General features: G+C 40.9%; 1 protein-coding gene across 3 annotated transcripts in view; it reads left to right on the top strand.

The window, feature by feature from the left end:
- The window catches only part of dock1 (dedicator of cytokinesis 1), a 273,627-nt gene that overhangs the window by 88,884 nt on the left and 165,555 nt on the right, over window positions 1-19,188 (top strand). For all 3 annotated transcript variants that reach the window (XM_033610905.2, XM_033610904.2, XM_078163716.1), the window contains exons 24-25: window positions 2,121-2,191; window positions 10,672-10,778. In XM_033610905.2, coding sequence (XP_033466796.2) covers window positions 2,121-2,191; window positions 10,672-10,778 — 178 coding nt within the window. The remainder of the gene's footprint in view (window positions 1-2,120; window positions 2,192-10,671; window positions 10,779-19,188) is intronic.

Consider the following 19,188-nt stretch of genomic DNA (forward strand, 5'->3'; position numbering starts at 1 on the left):
TATTCAAGGCTTTACTGTGCAGCCCTAACCTTTCAGGTTTTTCTTGCATCCAAACACATGATGTATGTTTGAGCTGTGCTGTTTTCTTTTGTCTGTCTGTACTTGTATGTGTTTGTTTGTGTTTTTCCTCCCTCTCCGTTTCACTCTGACCTTGACTGTCCTGTGGTCTGGGGCTCCTCTGGCCTCTAGCTCCTCCTTAAGGTATTTATTTCTCTGCCTTTGCTCCTTGTGCTTTTAAGCTCCTTTCTATTGTGTTTGCATTTCATTGTCCTTGACCCCAAACTGAGTGACTCCAGATACGAAACAAATCCACCAGCGTATATATATATTTTTTTTGCAGATGCACTCGAAACCACACGTGCGCACAAACGCTGATGTGCACACACCTATGCTTCTAGAGATAACATAATCACAGCGTACATGCACCTTGGCACACCTACAGTAGATCCATGTGCACGCTCAACCATAGGAGCAGCTCAGGAGTCAATTAGGAGTCAGTTGCTGTGTAATTGGGTGAGATATTAGCTTTACTGTCAGTAAATTAAAAACTGATCTTGAGGAACAGGCACGAAAGCGAGGAATGCTGGTTTCTTCCCAAGTCCGCCCTTGTGAAAGCACTGTGACAGGTGGAAGCTAATGAGCAGTCCCATCATACCTCAAGTCTGAATCCTGATGAACATCTGGACAGACCGACACATACACACACACACACACACACACACACACACACACGGTGGAAAACTTTGATAAACACACACACACACACACACACACACACACACACACACACACACAAATAAATGCATACTTCTGGTGACTGTGAGGCACATGCAGGAGCAGGAGACACAACTCCTCTGAGACTTGTTTTGACACTTCACACATCACATCCCTGCACAACAGGTGGGAATTAAGTTGTTGCTGAGAACAAAGTAAAAAAAGACGTTCTGTTAAAATTGCTTCTTCAAGGGGTAAACAGATGCAGTTGAGCAGAGCCAGGATTGCTAATTGAATCAAAGTCGAACACCAACTTTTGAAATCCAAGTTTCAGTCTCCCCACCTCTCCCTGTCTGCAGAGAGATGTGAAGGTTATTTACAAGCACTAAAAATACTTATTTAGATGAGAGGATTTTATTTGGAGGTCACGACTAGATCCATGTGTGAAAAATCAAGCTAGAGACACTGCAGTGTTCAGACTCTGCCAGAGATGTTCAGAAATGTGTTCCTCAGAAAGGGTTTCCAACAGAATTTTTGTTCACATCATTACGTTTTCTGAAGTCGGTAACAAAGTATTTCCTCCTCCTTTGAACATGGCTAATTACCTTTCACGTATTTTCAGAAATAAATCATGCACAATAACAAACAGCGGATTGTTGCCGGTGATGTTCAGTGTGCTGTATGGCTAATCAACCTCTGCGAGACAGACTGGCACTGCTGCTAATTTGCACAGATGCTGTATAAACACCCCAGCCCACCTTGGCCGGCATTTAGCAGCAGGCAGTTAGAGAGGGAAGTTTCAGCTTGCTTAATCATTCCCATTATTAATGGAAGGCTCTGTAATCAGCCACTGGGTGCAACTGATGTCTGTATTACAGTATCGATGGGTAAGTGTAGATTGTATCTGGCTGTGTCTATCAAGGTATCATTACAGAGAGATCTTCCTTTGGTCCCAGTTTATTTATTGCAAGCCTTAACAACACCCCTCTGGCCTCAGGTAGACTGAATGTAATAAATGAAGATACAGTGGGAAGGAGTTGATTAAAGCATAGCTGCTCACAGTATCAGACAAACACTTGGTAGAAACAGAGCAGCAAACACACATCACAACAAATTTATTTTTGGTCATCAACTGTTTAATTGTTCTGGTTCATGGCTCACAGTAGGCAAAATGTGTACTACTACTGCATGTTATTCTACTGAGAGCCACACTGTTTTTATTAGTGGAAGACACAGAATCAGACACGTTTACACTTAACTACACACAACGCAACGACACGCAATTCCCACCTTAATGTGTCTCATAAGGTTGGATGGAGGAGCTGAAATATCAATCAATGACTGAACTAATTAACATGGAGCTGAGGATGATGTGGTAATGGATTCTTTTTATTTTTCTCATTAAGGGTGCTGCACTGAAGTACATTCCTACCATCGTCAACGATGTCAAGCTGGTCTTTGATCCAAAGGAACTAAGGTAACTTTATATGCTCTATTGTTGTTACAGTGACACCTACAACACAGAGTTATAATATGTAGGGATACACTGATTTATTGGCCAAACGTCCATATTGGCTGATATTCACCTTGTTGACTGTAGTTGACATTCACCGATGGCGGAAGCAGAAGTCTTTCTGTTGTGTCACATCAATTTTGTGCAGGTTAAAAAGCAGGGGTCAAGCCTAATGGCGCTCCGACGTCCCGGGGATAGTAGAAAACGTGTTTGGGACAAACAGAGATCTTCCCCGGGACACCTTCAAGACGAAAAGACGCAGTAAAGATGCAGTAAAGTGGGCTATTGACGTGCTGGGTGAAGCATTTTCTTCCCTAATAATTAGGGCAAAGTATCTCCACTGATATCCTGAATTGATTCGATTTTGATTCACAAGGTTACAATTCAAATTGGTTTGCAATTCGATTCAGTATCGATTTGATTACGGATATTTCAGTTACAATACCAATTTTGCTAGTTTGTGAAAGAGATTCTCAGAGAACTAATACTGTATATCTTACAAGGAACTATTTAAAAAAAGACTAAATTCAGAACAGAAATAAACCTGAATATTTTATGACTAAATGTCTCTAGAGCAGCAACAGTAAAATTGAAACAGCAAACTCACAATATAAACTCAATATCTCACTGGAAACACATCTAAAATGTTAAGAAAAGAAATCCTATTCCTTAAATCACAATACTGAGTGAAGTTTAGAAAGAATAAAGAACTCAGTCCTTCTGTCCTCTCTGCTCCACCCTCTGCTGCTGAGGAGAGTCACTGCCTGCAGGTCACAATACCGTTGTTAAGTTTTAAGTTTTGTGGCAAACTGAGCTAAACTGTTAGACAAACAGTTGTTGTTTTGGCTTGTTAGTAACAATTTCCCATCAGCTGGAAAGCGCTCTGTGCTTCTTCAAAACATAATGTTAGTACCAGTGTATGAGAGACTGCGGACAAAGCAGAATGAAATATAATTTTCCTACCTGTTTTCATGTTGCTACACAGGTGTACTGACTTTTTCCTCAAGGAGGTTCTCTGTCTCCACCGCGGCATCTCTACTTGTTTCTTTATGTGTGTTTATGTGTGTGCGTAAAAGTGGCGCAGCAGCCCCAAAGCTGCTGCAGCACGATAATGAATCACACCAAAACGTAAAACAGTAAGCTAACAGTTACAGATAAAAGCACTGGTAAGGTCAGAGCTTCTCAAGACTGTGGTCGTTAATAATTTAGTGCCACGGCCGTTTACTACAGGAGACATTAACGGGGTTAAAGCTTCACAGATCCATGCAAATCCAAAAAAGCGTGTATCGAAAGATTGATCTCGGATTTTATGAATCAGTATCGGGTCATTCAAATGAAGATCGATTTGAATCGAAAGAAATCTGTGTTTACATTGGCAGGAAGAGAGCTCGTTAACTTTAGTAGGCAGCCAGTAGCCGGAACTAACAGCTAACGGAGGTTGCATTGAGTGACATTGTGAGCTGTACATGCTCAGTTCAGTAGAAATGAGTAATTTGAGAAGGTGAATTATGACGCACTCATGCTGTGTTTAAAAGCAGTCTTGTAGTCTTGTAGTTTTTGGCGAGAAACTAGAATATAAATAGAGTTCTTTAAGGGAGAAATTTGATGATGTTTTCACAGCAGTATAAAGTAGATAGTAGATAGAAAGGCTGTAATGATGTGTAAAGTAAAAATGCTTTTGAAGCAATGACATAAAAAGATATTTTTCATGTGAAAGAACTTTATTTTTTAAGGATTTTTATAAATATGTATAATTAAATTTGTGCTTATTGATGAATAGTGTAATAAAGGGCTGAATAACTTTATAACAGTTTATTTTTTTTTAATGAATGTGTGTGAATTTTGATGCATCCCTAATAATGTGAGGGAAAAGTTTTCATTGGAAGAGTTGAACTGAGCTCTTTGTGAACAGTTAATGTACTTCTTTCTTCCTTTGTGTTTTTTCTGGAGAGCACCAGGGCAGCACATCAAAGCAAATGTTTGGAAAATGCCCACATTGGACTTAAATGTCATTTTGCTGAAGAATGAAAGGCGAAATCTTAATTGCTTTTGTTTTTCGAAGCATCCACTTAAACTAAAATTTCATGTGTAGATGACTCCCTAACAGCCTAATGGGACATTGTGCCTCTGCAAAGACTTGAAAACACCATTTATTTATTTATTTATTTATTGTGTCTGGCTCTCTACCTTAGGCTGTTTTTATTCAGCAACTTTACATTCAGTAGCTGTACTGAGATGGGCAGTGGTTAAACGTGCTCAGGTTGCCTTGGAAACGCACCAACTGCTCCACTCAAGTGTCCATTTCAGTTAATGTTGTCTACCGTGAATGTCATCTGGCACAGCTTAATGCTTGTCTTAATAATAAATGACTTCTGAAGTGTCACATGCTGATGTAACTGCGGTACCAAATCATACATTTATAGTTATGTTGGACAAAATGGAAAAGAAAACTTGATCATCCATCTCAAGGACTTTCTCTTACATTATAGAAATGAATGGACTTTAAATTTGAAGTGGCCAAAACTTAATTTGTATTTTTAGGGCAGTGTTCCAAAACTGAGAGGACATTTCATTTGTGACAAATGCCTCATGGACGTGCCCTTGATTTTCTGGCCCATTTGAATTTCTTTAATCTGTTATGCTGTAAGGACACAGCACCAAAAAAAAAAAAAAAAGTTGGCCTCGTTTATGGAGCGTTATATTTACAAATATATGAAGAAAGCTTCACTAATGTATTCAGTGAAATACTTCTCAGCTGCAAATGAGTCTTTGAAAACACATTTTCATTCAAACATTTTTATCATCTGTAAATATTTAGTTCAAACAAATACAGTCTAACATGAGTCACACTGATTGTCTCATAATAAAATATGCATACCGCACACAGACGGTTGCATCAGTAGGAAGGACACACTGGGAAAATAAGCAAGTTGCTTCAGACCAGGCTGTTTCTAATGTTTGTCTGTTAAAACTCACTCTCTCCCTTAATCATTTAATATTCCTTCTGTTGAAAGTTAGTAAAAGGTTGAATTAAAATGTCTGGGAAGTGGCAGAGCCAAAACTGGCACACTTGCCGCTCTTTCTTTGGGCTATTTTAAGATAATTTCTGCATTAACGAAAAGCTTTACATGTTGGGTCGAAAAAGGTTTCTAGCTTTAAAACCTGAAGTACAGTTTCTCACAGCAAAGCCACATATTTGATGATTCAGGCGGGTGTTTATATCATCTAGTTGCTAAATTAATCAAAAAAGATGAGACAAGATGCTGACGGGATCTGTCCGCCTCCGCTTAGTCAGACTTATTAGGGGAAACTTGGTGTTGTTGCACATTATTTCAGCAAATACTTTACCATCTAAAAACACCCTAGACACTGGGACCTATTTTTATGGTGAATCAAACACTGGCACAAGTAGAGCTGCTATATGTAAGTATTTTCCCAGACCTTGAAATGTGCTTTGCCTGTTCATTTGCAAGCACACAGCAAGGAGCCCCTTCCATTTGCCCACGTCCAACACCTGGGCAGCAGCCATTCTCACAGCAGATTCTGGGCCACACAGGACTTCCAATCCCCACCTCTGGCCTCGGCTCCACTACACCACTATCGCAGCCGCAGTGAACGGGGGGGTCTTTTGTCGAGGTGGAAGACAGTCTTTCAGCCCATCCATTCCATCTACACCGTTTGTCTGTTCAGCTCTAGCCACTTCCTCGAATGATTTCTTTCCCACTGTCCCTTTGGATTTAATTCTTTGTCACTTGTCCTCAGTGTGGGACGCTGAATCGGTTTCAAATAAAGTGCTCACTCTTTTTATGTCATTATGATAAGGCACAATAAAAGTTTGAGATTTTAAAGATGATTCATTGATGGCTTCCCTTCATTCCCTCCCTGTACTGTGCAGCCAAAGCAACCATATGCTCTCCAGCTACATGGTTAAGTACAGTAAAACACAAAATTGGCACATTTGTGGAGACATTTTGGACTGCTGTCAGGACATGTTGATTGAATTATTGGGTCGCACCTGTCTGGTTGACAGTTCCAATGTAGTTCATTGTAAAAAGTATTTGTGTTTAAGTCGACAGCGTAATGTGAACTCTGCCATCTTTTCTGTAGTTTGAGAGGAAACCACATGAGGAAACTTGATCGCAGCTTTAATTCTGAAAGCGGCGCTTCTTATGAACCATTCACTTACCTATAAATCACAGGCCTGGCTTTTTTTCATGCCTGAGTAAAGGTGGCATCAGCTGTTCCCGTTGTTAGGGCAAACCTGGCTCAGCGTCTGAGCTGGAGGCGACTAAATTGAAGCCTTGGGGGCGGGGGGTGATTCATCCCCTGCCAGAACCTTTTCTCTCCTCCTTGAGCCTCAGCTTGCCAGCACAACAAGCATCTGGCCTCTTCATTGAGGAGAAAACTGTCAGCTTTATGTGTGTGCATGAATGCACATTTATCTTTCAGGCTCTAAATTGCCGCATGCTCATAGTTTGATCTTGAGCTACATGTTGGTTGTGTTAACAAAAAATCATAAAAATATTTAGTTGAATAGTATGTGCAGGCATAAAGGGATGTATAGAACGGGAAACTCTTCAGGACAACAGCTTTGTGAAGAGAGAAGCAACATTTAAAGTCTACCGCAGCCATTGAAGGTGAAGGCCACACACACCCACACAGGTGTTTTCACTCATCTGGACTGATTAGACTCCTCTCAGGGCTGTGTGGGTGTACAGACTGTGCTTGATCGACATTTCTCTGACTCCACTGGCAGTTTTGTTGATCCTGTGGGGAAATTTAGACTTTTATCATTTTAAATCTATGAAATTTAGAGACCTAAGCGAACATCCTGCAGGAAAACAGGTCTAATTATTTGGTACCAGGTGTGGACCATATGGATAGATTTTTTATTCAGTGGAGGACATCCCATTATACTTCATTCTACTTAACTTAGACACATTTTTGTGCTATCTTGTGGTAGTAATAGCACAATACACTAATCCATGTAAAAACAAGATGGCTGCCATCTCTGCCAAGTCAGTCTGCAGCCGACCCCAACAAAAAAGTGGACAAGGTCCAAAACCTGATCACATTTTATGGTTGAAACTTAATTTATGATTAATAATGTTTGTAGTTTGATATGGTCACAAATTTGGCCAATTTTAGCGACAGTAACAAGCTAAGACATTGTTAATTAGGAAGTACTAGTTTGAAGACATTGGGACTTTATTGTCGTCTCATTTGAGGACATTGGGACTTTATAATCATTGAAAATGTTTAATTTTTTGTGCTTATCAGGTCCTACTGATCCCAAATAGCTGGGAGAAATTAAAAATGCACAACAAACAAAAGCTAAGGTCTCAGGAGGATGTAGTTTACAAAAATCTTTTGGCCCAAGGTCTCATCACAGGATATTTTCAAGAGCTCTCAGCCAAATATTGTGGCCTTCATCACCACATGGAATTCACTCAGTCGTTATCGTGTGATCATGTCATTTGGCATGGCTGTATCTCAGGATGATTTGATCCCTGCAATGTTCATGTCGAAGTGTCCTTGGGAAAGATACTGAACCCCAAAGGAGGCGTTTTAATGAGTGATCTCCATGACAACCGAGTAAAATCCATTGCTGCGTCCCAAATTCCATACTAGCATGCTATTTAACACACTGATAGTATTTGAGATTTTTTAGTTCATTTGCAGCCTTAGTATGAAAACCAATAGTACCTGGCTTGTGTACAGTATGCAAACACTGGACACTAAACCAGCATAAATATCCAGCAATGTACTGCAGTAGTGACGACAGCGTACATAACAGACACCGTCAGACAGCTCTTTAACATCAATTACGCTACATATTGAGTGTAACTAGAAGATTTCCCTTTTTTAGGCGTAATATATGGAAGAACAAACAAAAAACCAAGACGTTCATCTTGCTTGCTGTCAGGTATGAAAAATGCTGGTAGAGCTGCAGTTGGCACGGCTTACTATGGTTATGTGTCTTTGACCGGCAAGGTCCAAGAAGAAAATTTTGCTGCTCACAATAGTCTTTTCTTTGTCGCATCAGAAATAACTCTCTGTATCTCCTAGCCCGTGAGGAGCAAAAGAATAAGTCAGTTCTTTTAGCGAAATTGCAGCGTACATACAACGTTACAGAGTATTTTTGCTGTGCTCATAGGCTCCTCAGAGGTTGCTCAACTCTGAGAACCTAAAATACACAAAGTTGAGACTTGAATTTGATCACTGAGACAAATTTATGAAACTGTGCAGGCTCATTTACAAGCCAATCAAGTTTTCTTCTGGATCTTATTGTTATCTCAAGGGCTGATTATTTCAGACAAAGATTACTGCAGTGAGAGAGAAAAAAGAGTATTTTAAGATCTTAAGATCAGACAAGAGGAAGGCTATTTCTCAGGAGCTGAATTTAAGAAGTATGAGAAAATTGTCAAAATCATATTTTGTTATATTGAGCTCGCTTACGTCTAGGAGTAATAGGCTGGACAAAGAAGACATCTTATTTTGAATTTTCCTTTCCTCTGGGGAGGCACTCAGGGAGTGACATAATAATTATGGATCAGTGCGTCCACAAAGATTCATATCTGTTTATTCACATAAAAGAATGTTGAATGATAGTGCACATATTGGGTATGCAATTCATACTAGTATGGGATTTTGAACGCAGCGCATGTGCTGATGAAGGCCATGAGATGTAGCTAAAATAGAAAAAATGTCCATTAAGTGACCTTTGTGCTAAGATTCTTTTGTCAAATTAGTATTTCCAAGGTCATTAATACCCTTTTACCACCAAAATTAGTGCATATGTGCAGGTTTTTTTGAATGATGGAAAACTCAATTAAAATAAGTGATAGACTGCTTTTACATTCCCAGTAGGCCAGAGCTGTGTACAAGGCTCTGCAGCTGATGAGCATGCCTTTCTGATTTTTTTGTTTTGTTTTTGGGATGGGTCATGTTCAACCCCACATATGAGCTGAAAAACAGGTTAGTAAACAGTAGAAATCAGCATGAAGGCCACTGGGAAAAAAGTCATGGTTGTTCATTTTTGTTAAATGTCTTTTGCTTATTCAGTCTCTCTCAAATTTGGTCTTTGAAAGATGTGTAGGCGCTGCTTGGGTAAAGACTGTATTTTGTGGCATTTCATGACTGCATCACATCGGTAAAGGGGCTAAAAATATTGCGGGCACTCGGGTGTCATATTTCCATCACTGCCGATTGAAGCCAGTAAGTAGCTGTGACTGCTACAGAGTCATTTGACCTGGGAGTGAATGCTGAATGTAAAGCCCCTTTTACACTGCCAGATTTTCTGTTGGGCCGCTTTGCCGGCCAGCTGCGAGCGTTTAGACACACAGAGCCGGATTGGAGAGTTGATCCAAGGTGCCCAATTTTCCGCCTTGTAAGGTAGTCACATTAGTGGAACCCTTTTAGTTTAAACAGAGCGAGGTGGCCTTCCGCAACGGGAGCGGCTGTTGATGACTTGTGGGAGGAGCTGTTGATGACGCTGCACGTGCGACCCACTGGCGGTGGATAAACAGGAAACAGCTGATAGCAGGAATTAGCAAATAGCTAGTAGCAAGAGGGAAACACAAATCTGACAGACACTGTAAAGATGAGCAACTGGGGAGACAAGGAATTTCGCACCCTCCTTGCCCTCGCAAACGAAGAGGCCATTAACCGTCAGATGACGGGGACGGTGAAGAACGGGCCGACTTACAAGAGAATCGCCGAAGGACTGACCAGCAGCGGCTTCCTTCCCACGTCACTGTTTACGTCACACGCTGAGCTACATGTTTTGTTACTTGCTCACGTCCCACGTTGCCCTGAAGAAGGCGCATTCTGTATGAACAAAAGTAGGTAGGCGGCCAATGCCAATGCTGAAAAAAGACTGATTGGGCTTTCCTGCAAATTTGCACAATTCCTATCTAAAAATGGCTTAAGTTTTCCTATGAAATACAAAAGCTAGATGTAAGTGGGTGTGTAAATGGGCTTTATAAACCTTTAAGATTAAGTAACATTGTAGTAGCAATATACATTGTAATGTGGCACATTCTCTGTGATTTAGTCAGGAGACCTTTCATAGAGGAGGGAATAAATACCTGAGAAATAAAGATACTTCATCACATAAAACTTTTGTAAAACAATCACGATCCTTGTCATTGATTTGCAACATTGACTGCTGTCCTCTAATGCAATCATAGCTATCACTGGTAGCGAGCTGTTCTCAGAGTTCACCCCAGATCGGTTCCTCTGGGTCAGCTGACAAATCTCTTTTGTCTCACATTGTCATTTCCTCCAACCCCTTGCCAAAATATCTGTGAAGTACCTGTGTGGGTGTGCAGGGCCTTTAATTGCGTTTTGGATGGTTGCTCGTGATGGGAAGCAGTCAACCAGCCTAAGATGCCTGATCAGTCTGACCTTTCGTCTTTATTGTCCTCCTTCTGTCTCCGTAGCAAGCTGTTCACCGAGTTCATCTTGAAGGTTCCTCTGGGTCGCCTGGTGAAACAAAAGCTAGACTGTCTGATTGACATCGTCCACAGCGATCTCTTCGCTCATCACGGTGAGAGCACACACACACACACAAACTGTACTCACAGTTATTCAGTGTGTGCACCTTCACTCATGGTGCAGTAATATAGGCAATCACACACACCACCTGCCTCCTCTTGCCAGCTCTGTATGAGCTCCTAGTAAAGGTCATTGGTGAGGCGTAGTGGAAATCCCTCTTGTTATTTAAGATAGTTAAGCAATCCCACTGCTAAAATCACCGGAGCTTGTCTGTATTAGAATATCAGTATTCCCATCTGCTTGGTCTTCAAGTCTTCACCCATCATTTCCTCTGCGTTTTACTATTTAATCCCCTTTCTATAAAGTGTGTTTAGCAGGTGTCTTCTCCTTTTCCTTGTCTCACCCCAACAGCACTCCAATATCATGCACTTTCAAACAAACTCTTTCATAGTACACATGAGCAGCGTACTGTTGTATATTTTGGCCATGTTGCAGTAACGTTAAATATGAACAGCAGGGTTGTTGATGAGAGTCCAGTCCAGCCTCTCTGCAGCCAGGCTAGCCTGTGGCGTCCTGCAGTCGGGCCCTGCTGCAATGATGGTTGAGGGGCCAAACATTTTTGCTGCAGGCAGCAGTCCTCTGAGGCCATGTTAGGTTAGGTCCTGATTTAGAGAGAGAGAGAGAGAGAGAGAGAGAGAGAGAGAGAGAGAGAGAGAGAGAGAGAGAGAGACACACACACACACACACACACACACACACACAGTACTGTCCTGTGGTGGTAAATTAAATGCAAAGTTCCTAACCCAATGAAATAGCAACAGTGATTTAATGTGGCTGGCAGGGACAGCACATGCCTCAAAGCAGTCGGCTAACGTAAAACAAGTGGACAACAATTATCCACTTGCCCGGCTGCTCTCCTCCTCCACCATCAGCAACATGTTCAGTTCAGCAAGAATGTACAAAAATGAAATCATGAAATGGAATTTGGACAAGGTATGATTGATTTGTCCTAATGAAGAATTTAGTCTGATATTAAACAGTGTAAATGTCTCTGCCTTTAACCTAAAGGTTCAGTGGTTAGAATTTAGGGGGATGTATCAGCAGAAATGGGATATAATATGATAAGTATGTTTTCTTTAGTGTAAAATCACCTGAAACTAAAAATTGTAGTGTTTTTTTATACCTTAGAATGAGCCGTTTATATCTACCGAGTTGCACAGCCATGTTTCTACAGTTGCCCAGAGTGGGCAAACCCAGCACTGGCTCTAAATAGGGCCATTTGCATTTTCAGGTTAGCCATCATAATTAGCAGCCCCTTCTCGACAAGCCAAACACTGTTGAGAAAACACATTTTTAACATTAAACTGCTTTTTTCGAATGTGTTAACTGCTTTAAGTCATCAGGTCTGTTTGCTTTGGAGGGGAAGAGACCCATGGCAATAATTTTGCTCCCAGTAAAAACCTCTCGAATGTCTGGATCTTAACATTAAGTTATCAGAGACAAAGGTGAGCACACATTAGCAGGTGCTGGGCTACTGGCATCAGAGAAACACTGATTCTTAACATGAAACAGCTGTATTCAGTATTTTTTCTGGCTTTAATCACCTGCTCCATTTGTTTTGAAGAGGAAGAGACCTCCGTGGATAATTTGGCTCCCTGTAAAAATCTCCTGGTCAGTTAACACTGAGGGAATCCTAACCAGGAGTTCATGCTTAGCATGTGGGAGAAGTTTTAGCTGGTTGCAACCTGCAGTCCTCATGGCTTTAATGATCCAGTCCTTTCATACTTTTGCAACATAAAATCTGATTGGTGGATTTGCAGAGTTTAGTGAGTACCTATTGAAGTGCAGTGCCCAGTGTGTGGTGCTCTGGTCATTACTATTGATCTGTTGGTGTAATTGTAGACAGGCGAGCCTCCCTGATGCTTGTGAATGGCCCCGCTGATCAGCTGGAGGACTCGTTGCCGTGATGTAGATGTAGGCTACCTGCTGGTCTGTTCTCACAACAGTTCTCACGCTGGTGCTTCCAGTAGTCTATTAGGTGCATGAGGGTTTTTAAACTGTGCAAAACCAGTGATGGAGAACGCTTAACTGCCAAGTGAAATTGTCCTTTCGACATCAGCATCAAGCTGAGCTCCACTTTGGAGATGTTTTATTACAGATAATGAGCAAATGACTTAGCCAGGCAGTTTTTAAAGGTAGTCTAATCAGCTGCAGTAAGTGCACATGCTCTCGGGACTCATTGTTGGCCGCATCCTGGTCCCCAGGTGGTCCCTGAAAGGTTCCCCTGACAGCCGATCCCAGAGTGAAATGTACTGGAATGTGTGCAGCAAATGACTGCCCAGCGAGAGATGTCTACCTAGGTGGTCACACCTTAGCAGGGAGTTTCTAAACACCACACGCTCATCAATATGCATTGAATGCATGCTCTGTTGGATGTGTTTTCTTTCCTGTAGGCTGCACAGTGATTAACATATTAACTGTTTCTGTGTAAAAGCACGTCTTAAATGAGTATTTTTCGGTCCCCAATGGGCTTATTTCTGCTCAGAATGTCAACTTTAGACAATAAGATGACATCCCTCTCTCCAAGGGTTTCATCTATATGTTTGAAATTGAAATGCTGTGCTGAATGTGATTGGTATGCATACGCAATTCCCTGCTGCAGATGGAAACTTAATGAACTCAGAAAAGAGGGAAGTTTTTTGTGTCTTCTTTTTTTTTTATTTCAGAGGCACAACGTTGTGTCACCTTAACTGTTTATGATATAAAAGGAGAGAGCGGGGACGGGCGCATAAATCACTTGCAAATGGGCTCATTGGAAGAGAACAAATATGTCAGCTGCTCTCCTGGTCTGTGTTAAAGGGGAAAATCACTGTAGCGTCTAAAATCTGTTTGCGCTGGAAGTTTGAGGAGCGCGTACATGGCCTGGCTTGATAGTTCCACTCTGCTTGTCCCGCTCCCCACCCTGCTACCAGTGTGTGTATGAGTGAGTGTGCATGTATATATACGCTCACATGTCGATGGCCATTTATGCGTCGGTGTGTGTTCCCACCTGTGTGTATTTTGAGTTTGGAGGAGGCGCAAAGGGAAAGAGGGCCCTGTGAAAACAAGGTATTAAACACACCACACAATGTTAGGCACCCTCAGATAGGAGATTTGCTTTTGTGTTCAAACCCTGGGGGATTATGAAACACACACATATACATAAAACCATACAGTTTGGCGGATAGCTCGATGATCTGTTCCACAGCACTAAAAATATTTCCACTGCAGACATGGTTGTCACTTTGTGTCAGGGCTGGACAACACGTGACAGGGCAAACTCTTAACACCCATTACATTCCTTTTCAGGTGTTTATCAGTGAAAGTTTCATGTGGATAATAGCTGTATTGTAGAGCAGCCTGTCCACAACACTGCCATCAGACATCAGAGTCTGCTCACTAATGATTTGTGAAGCATTTTCAGGTGTTTAGTCAGAGCATTTGTCAATGCTGTAAACTCTGTCGAAGCATGTTTGGGTAGAGTCACTGAGGAGGACTGGGGTTATTGTTAATGGGGCTCTAGGGGTGGCAGAGTCGACAAGCCCAATACTTCGGTGCAAAGTGAAATATCTTGACAACCATTTGATAGACTGAGAAAAATCCTTCTAACTTTGAAACTGTGAGCTTTAATCTAGCAACACTGCCTAAATTTAAGGATATTACTAGAAATGATGGTTAAATTTCCATTTAATTTGTAAAAGAATATCTATTTTATATTGCTATGAGAGCATCAACCAATTTCCCCATCGAACATCTGTATTTACTCAAGCCCAAAAGCTTTTACAAAGTACATTTGAACCCATTGCAATACTAATTTTTACTGAATAGAGCTTAGATGCATCATAATGTAACTAAATGCAGCCTCCATTGGCCACCGTCTGCTAACAGCCAACATTAACTAGCTCTCATCCTGCTGATTTCAACACAGATATGTTGTTGACAATTTAGCATTGTCAGGGACAAAATAGATTACATCCCGTGACGCCTTGATAGTGAATCTACTATGTCCTTTTGTCCTGAAGGCGTCCAATAAATCGGTGCATCCTGAGAGGATAATCATGATAGTCTGATATTCGGATAAATGTTCTCAATTTTGATGACCTGCCCTGTAGCAACACACCCAGGCCAGACTGTAAATGTCTCGCATAAGACACCCCAAAATAAACAGGAGAGATTGCCATGACATTTGCTAAATACAATCACGCTTACCAAAGAGTGAGTCTTTTTTGATTTTAGTGTCAACTTAACCTTTCATTTCCATGTAATATGTCTCAAAATGTAATGGGAACATTACTTAGAAAATTGAGAGAGCAATTTAATGATCCTCAGAGTGTGAGCCTTGTGTATTTTGGTCACTATTACCTTAGCTTTTGCACCACCCTTGGGCCAAAAAAAATGAGGAAAATTGACATGTACATGTTGGTACACTTTCATGCTCATCAGAGGATAAACAACTTTCCTCTGGCACCACCTCAGGCCAAATTTTACATGTCTATCGCACACATTTCAAAGTGTTCTTTCTATTTTTCATCCTTCCATTTGTTCTGGGACAGGCTAGCCATTACAAATTATGGACAGGTGGGAAATATTTCCAAAGTGGGCCCCTCATCCACACCCACCCACCATCTCTTAGCTCTAACACCAACACAGGCATTTTAAAAATAAGCTCTTGGCCATTAGCCTTGAAGTGACAGAGATGCATGTTGTGTCTCAAATTGCGTACTTCCGTTAGTACACTTCCATGTAGTATACTATTTGCACTATGTACTTATTGGCATAATGTGCGAATTTCAACAGGGTAGTGTTGTCTCAAACCAAACACGGCTGTTGTGCACTTACCGGAAATGACGACCGCAAATTAGCTGGTTAGCAAACTAGCATTAGCATTCGCAGTACCAAATCATTACAGACTGCTGAATTAACCCAATAAACATACTGCTGGCTTATACCCGACAACAGTATAGTGGTGCTTAGTGCAAAAAACACATGTATTTGTACAATGCAGCGGCGTTCACGGTCAGAGTCCTCGGCCGCCATTTCCAGTTTGAAAAGTGGTCCCTCCCCTTCCGCTACGTAGCCAAGATGGCGACCATTGACGGCAAGAAGTGTCCATAGTTTCACACTCAACTTCTTGAACGTTTTGAGTGCACCATCCTGGTACTCAGAGTGCACTGCATTTTCTATACTTCTCAGTGTGAACGCACTTAGGCACTCAAAATATTAAGTGTAAGTACAGAAGTACGCGATTTGAGACACAGCAGCAGTCTCTAACAACCATTTCCAGATCCAGTGTTAAGGACCCATCCAGGCTGTGCTCTGTTTTGCATACATATACTCAATGTGATTACAAAACACAAAAGGTCAAGTCAGTTATTCAAAACAAAGGGAAAAAATTCTTTGAAATAAGACTGTGACAGTTGTTGTCATCCTTTTACCGAGAAAACAATGCCCCCAGATGAATGATTAGAGAATCGTAAAATCAAACATTATGGAAATGACTGCAGGGCATTAAATCAGAAGCTCAAATCATGAGTAAACAAATAGGCCTAAATTACCCTTTATCCATCACCATTTCCAAATCCAGTGTTTATAATGTGTTGATTTGTGCAATTTAGATGCTGCATATCATAGTGCACTGAGATTTATAATTCCAGGGCTGGTTGGCCATCTTTGACCTTTCGTAGGTGACTGGTATTTGTTCATTTATAAAGCCATACTGGGTAAACTCCCTTCATACATTTGCACTTTGACTGAACAGAGATCTGACTGTAACTATAGACTGAGATCTCAAGATTTAGTTTTGTTGTCTGTCCCTAGTGCTTGGACTGAGCTGAGAAAGAAGGCTTTCATCTGCTCTGCTCCTCTCACTTGGAATAAACTTCAAAAAGATTTGAAACTACGTGAACTGGTCTCTCTACCTGACTCTAAAGCTCTCATAAGTACAAGGATGAATGTGTCGGTTGGTTCTTGTCATTGTGCATAGGTGTTTTAATATTTGTACATGTTATTGTATTTCTTCTGTGTTCGGCTGTAACTTTTTGTGTGTGCTGCTGTCTTGGCCAGGTCTCCCTTGTAAAAGACACTGTTGATCTCAATGGGACTTACCTGGTTTAATATGGGGTAAATGAAAATAAATAAAAATTCCAAGACTCTTTTGAGACCCCTGTATGCGGAAGGTTTCAAATACATTCAGAAAAATGGCCACGTTTACCCTCACCGAATGTAGCCTAGATTTGGAGCACTATGTGTCCCCCCCATCCCTGATGACGATGCATTGAGCATTAAGCCATCACTGGACTGCTATCAAGATTTAGTTTTACATATTAATGTCTTACAAACATACCCTGCTGCTTCTTGATGCCTTTTTTAATTGCAATAATAATTTATGTTTTGGAACCCACATTTAGTTCATAAACTATATCCAAGTAGAAGCTTCCCTGTAATTATTTTTGAATTAGGGCTATTAAAAGCCATCCAAACAAAGTCCAGCAGCTGTGTGAGATTTCCTAGATCGCAAGAAGAGAGTCATCATGTAATTGATACACTAATCAATGTCTTGAGTCATTAAAAATTAAATTTGAAATTCTCCAGGAGTCTGTATTTGTGAAATTGCTAATTACTACACAATACATTCATTACCCTTTTATTACAGAGCCTCATCATGATCTCTGTGTGGGTTTATGGTTTATGGTTAATTCTAGCGATAATGATAGTGAAATGAAAAACGCTTTTGAAGACAGTCGACTCGAGTCAAAGATGCTGTTTTTTGTTGGTGCGTGTAATTTTTTTAGGAAGAGGTAAGAGAACATAAAATACTGATTAGATTCATGTCTGGATACTGTTTATGAAGAGGTCACCGTAGTTCATGCTGTTCATTATGCGTTACATCCTGCTGTTCATCAATTGGCCTTGAGCAGTATTGACAATTGGCAAAGCTTGTGCGTGTGTGTGTGTGTGTATTAGTTTTCATGAGTAATGAAGTTTTATTTTGTCCCAGTTGATTGGCTTATTAAAGCTGTAACATTCTCTGTGAAGCAGAGAGATTGTATTGATTGTGAATTGAAATCCGTTGCTGGGTGGCCCTTTAGTGCGGCAGTTTCTCTCCACCCGTCATTATAAAGATTGTTATTTGAAGAGTAGTTGTCCCTGCAGGCTGCCACTGTATCGGTGATGATTTCACTCACTGCTCTTTTGTTCTCCTTCTTTTCTTTTAATATGACATTAATATCAATACTCTGCCGTTGGGTTTGTCAGAAAGACTGTGTCAGCTCACAGCATGGGGGCACTGAGAGGTGTTTTTATTTTTAATGTCTTTTCCCTTCTTACAGAGGGGTTATCAATTTATATTCTCTCCACAAATCCAAAAGATATTCACTTAACCCCCAAACCGATCCTCCTCCATCATTTTATTGAACCAACCTAACTCCAGTATTTGTCCCCAGGCTTTAAATGTGACACCCACTCGCATACACAAATGCCTCGAAGATTGGAATCAGAGGGTTTAATAAAAAATATGATAATTTTGTGGCCGACTGCCTTAGGTTTACCTTCCATGAGAATACTCTCTGGCTTATCTCTGCTGTCCTCCATGTCCAATTGCCAGCCAAGTTCTTTACCCTCTGCATATGGAAATTTGCTTTTTGATGTTGCCGTCCACATCAGACGAACACTTTTAGGTGAATTTGGTTGCGTTAGTTGTTACTTTGACATAGTTAGCAAGAAAGTTGTTGTTCTCTGCTGCCTTTACGTGCTATATTAGTGTGTTTGTAATGTTGACAAGAGTTTGACATATACAAAAGCACAACTACTGCTGTTACCAACTGAGGCACTAGGAGGTTAGGTGCTTTGATTAAATGTACAATATGTCAGTTTTGCAAGGGGTCTCTCAATTATATAAATAACAAAAAGGCAGAGCAATTGCAGTCAGTATCTCATGGTTAGAATTCCTTCAGTTGAAGTTTTAAGTGGGAGCTGAATTGCCCACAGACGTACAAGGTGATTAAAACAGGTAGAAACAATAAATTAAGCAGTTTAATGTTAAAAATCAGTGTTTCTCCAAAGCTGTTTGGCTGGTCGTGGAGAAGCTGCTCGCCCATCTCCAGCTCATGTCTGCTCACCTTCTTTCCCTGACTACTTAAAATCCAGAAGTTCAGGAGGTTTTTACCATGAGCCGAATTATCCGCAGAAGTCTCTTCCTCTCAAAAACAAATGGACCTGGTGATTCAAACTGGTAAAAGCAAAGAATAAAGCAGTTTTATGTTAAAAATCAGTGTTTCTCCAATGCTGTTCGACATAGCAGGGGCTAGAGCCAAGCTGCTGTGCTTGTTTCTCTGATAGCTTAAGATCCAGACGTCTGATAACTTGTCCTTCATTGGGTTAAAGCATTTAGTATGAATGACATCGATCTGAAAAGTGTGTCCTAA

The sequence above is a fragment of the Epinephelus lanceolatus genome, chromosome 21 (assembly GCF_041903045.1).
Source record: "Epinephelus lanceolatus isolate andai-2023 chromosome 21, ASM4190304v1, whole genome shotgun sequence".
Taxonomy (NCBI): Eukaryota; Metazoa; Chordata; class Actinopteri; order Perciformes; family Serranidae; genus Epinephelus; species Epinephelus lanceolatus.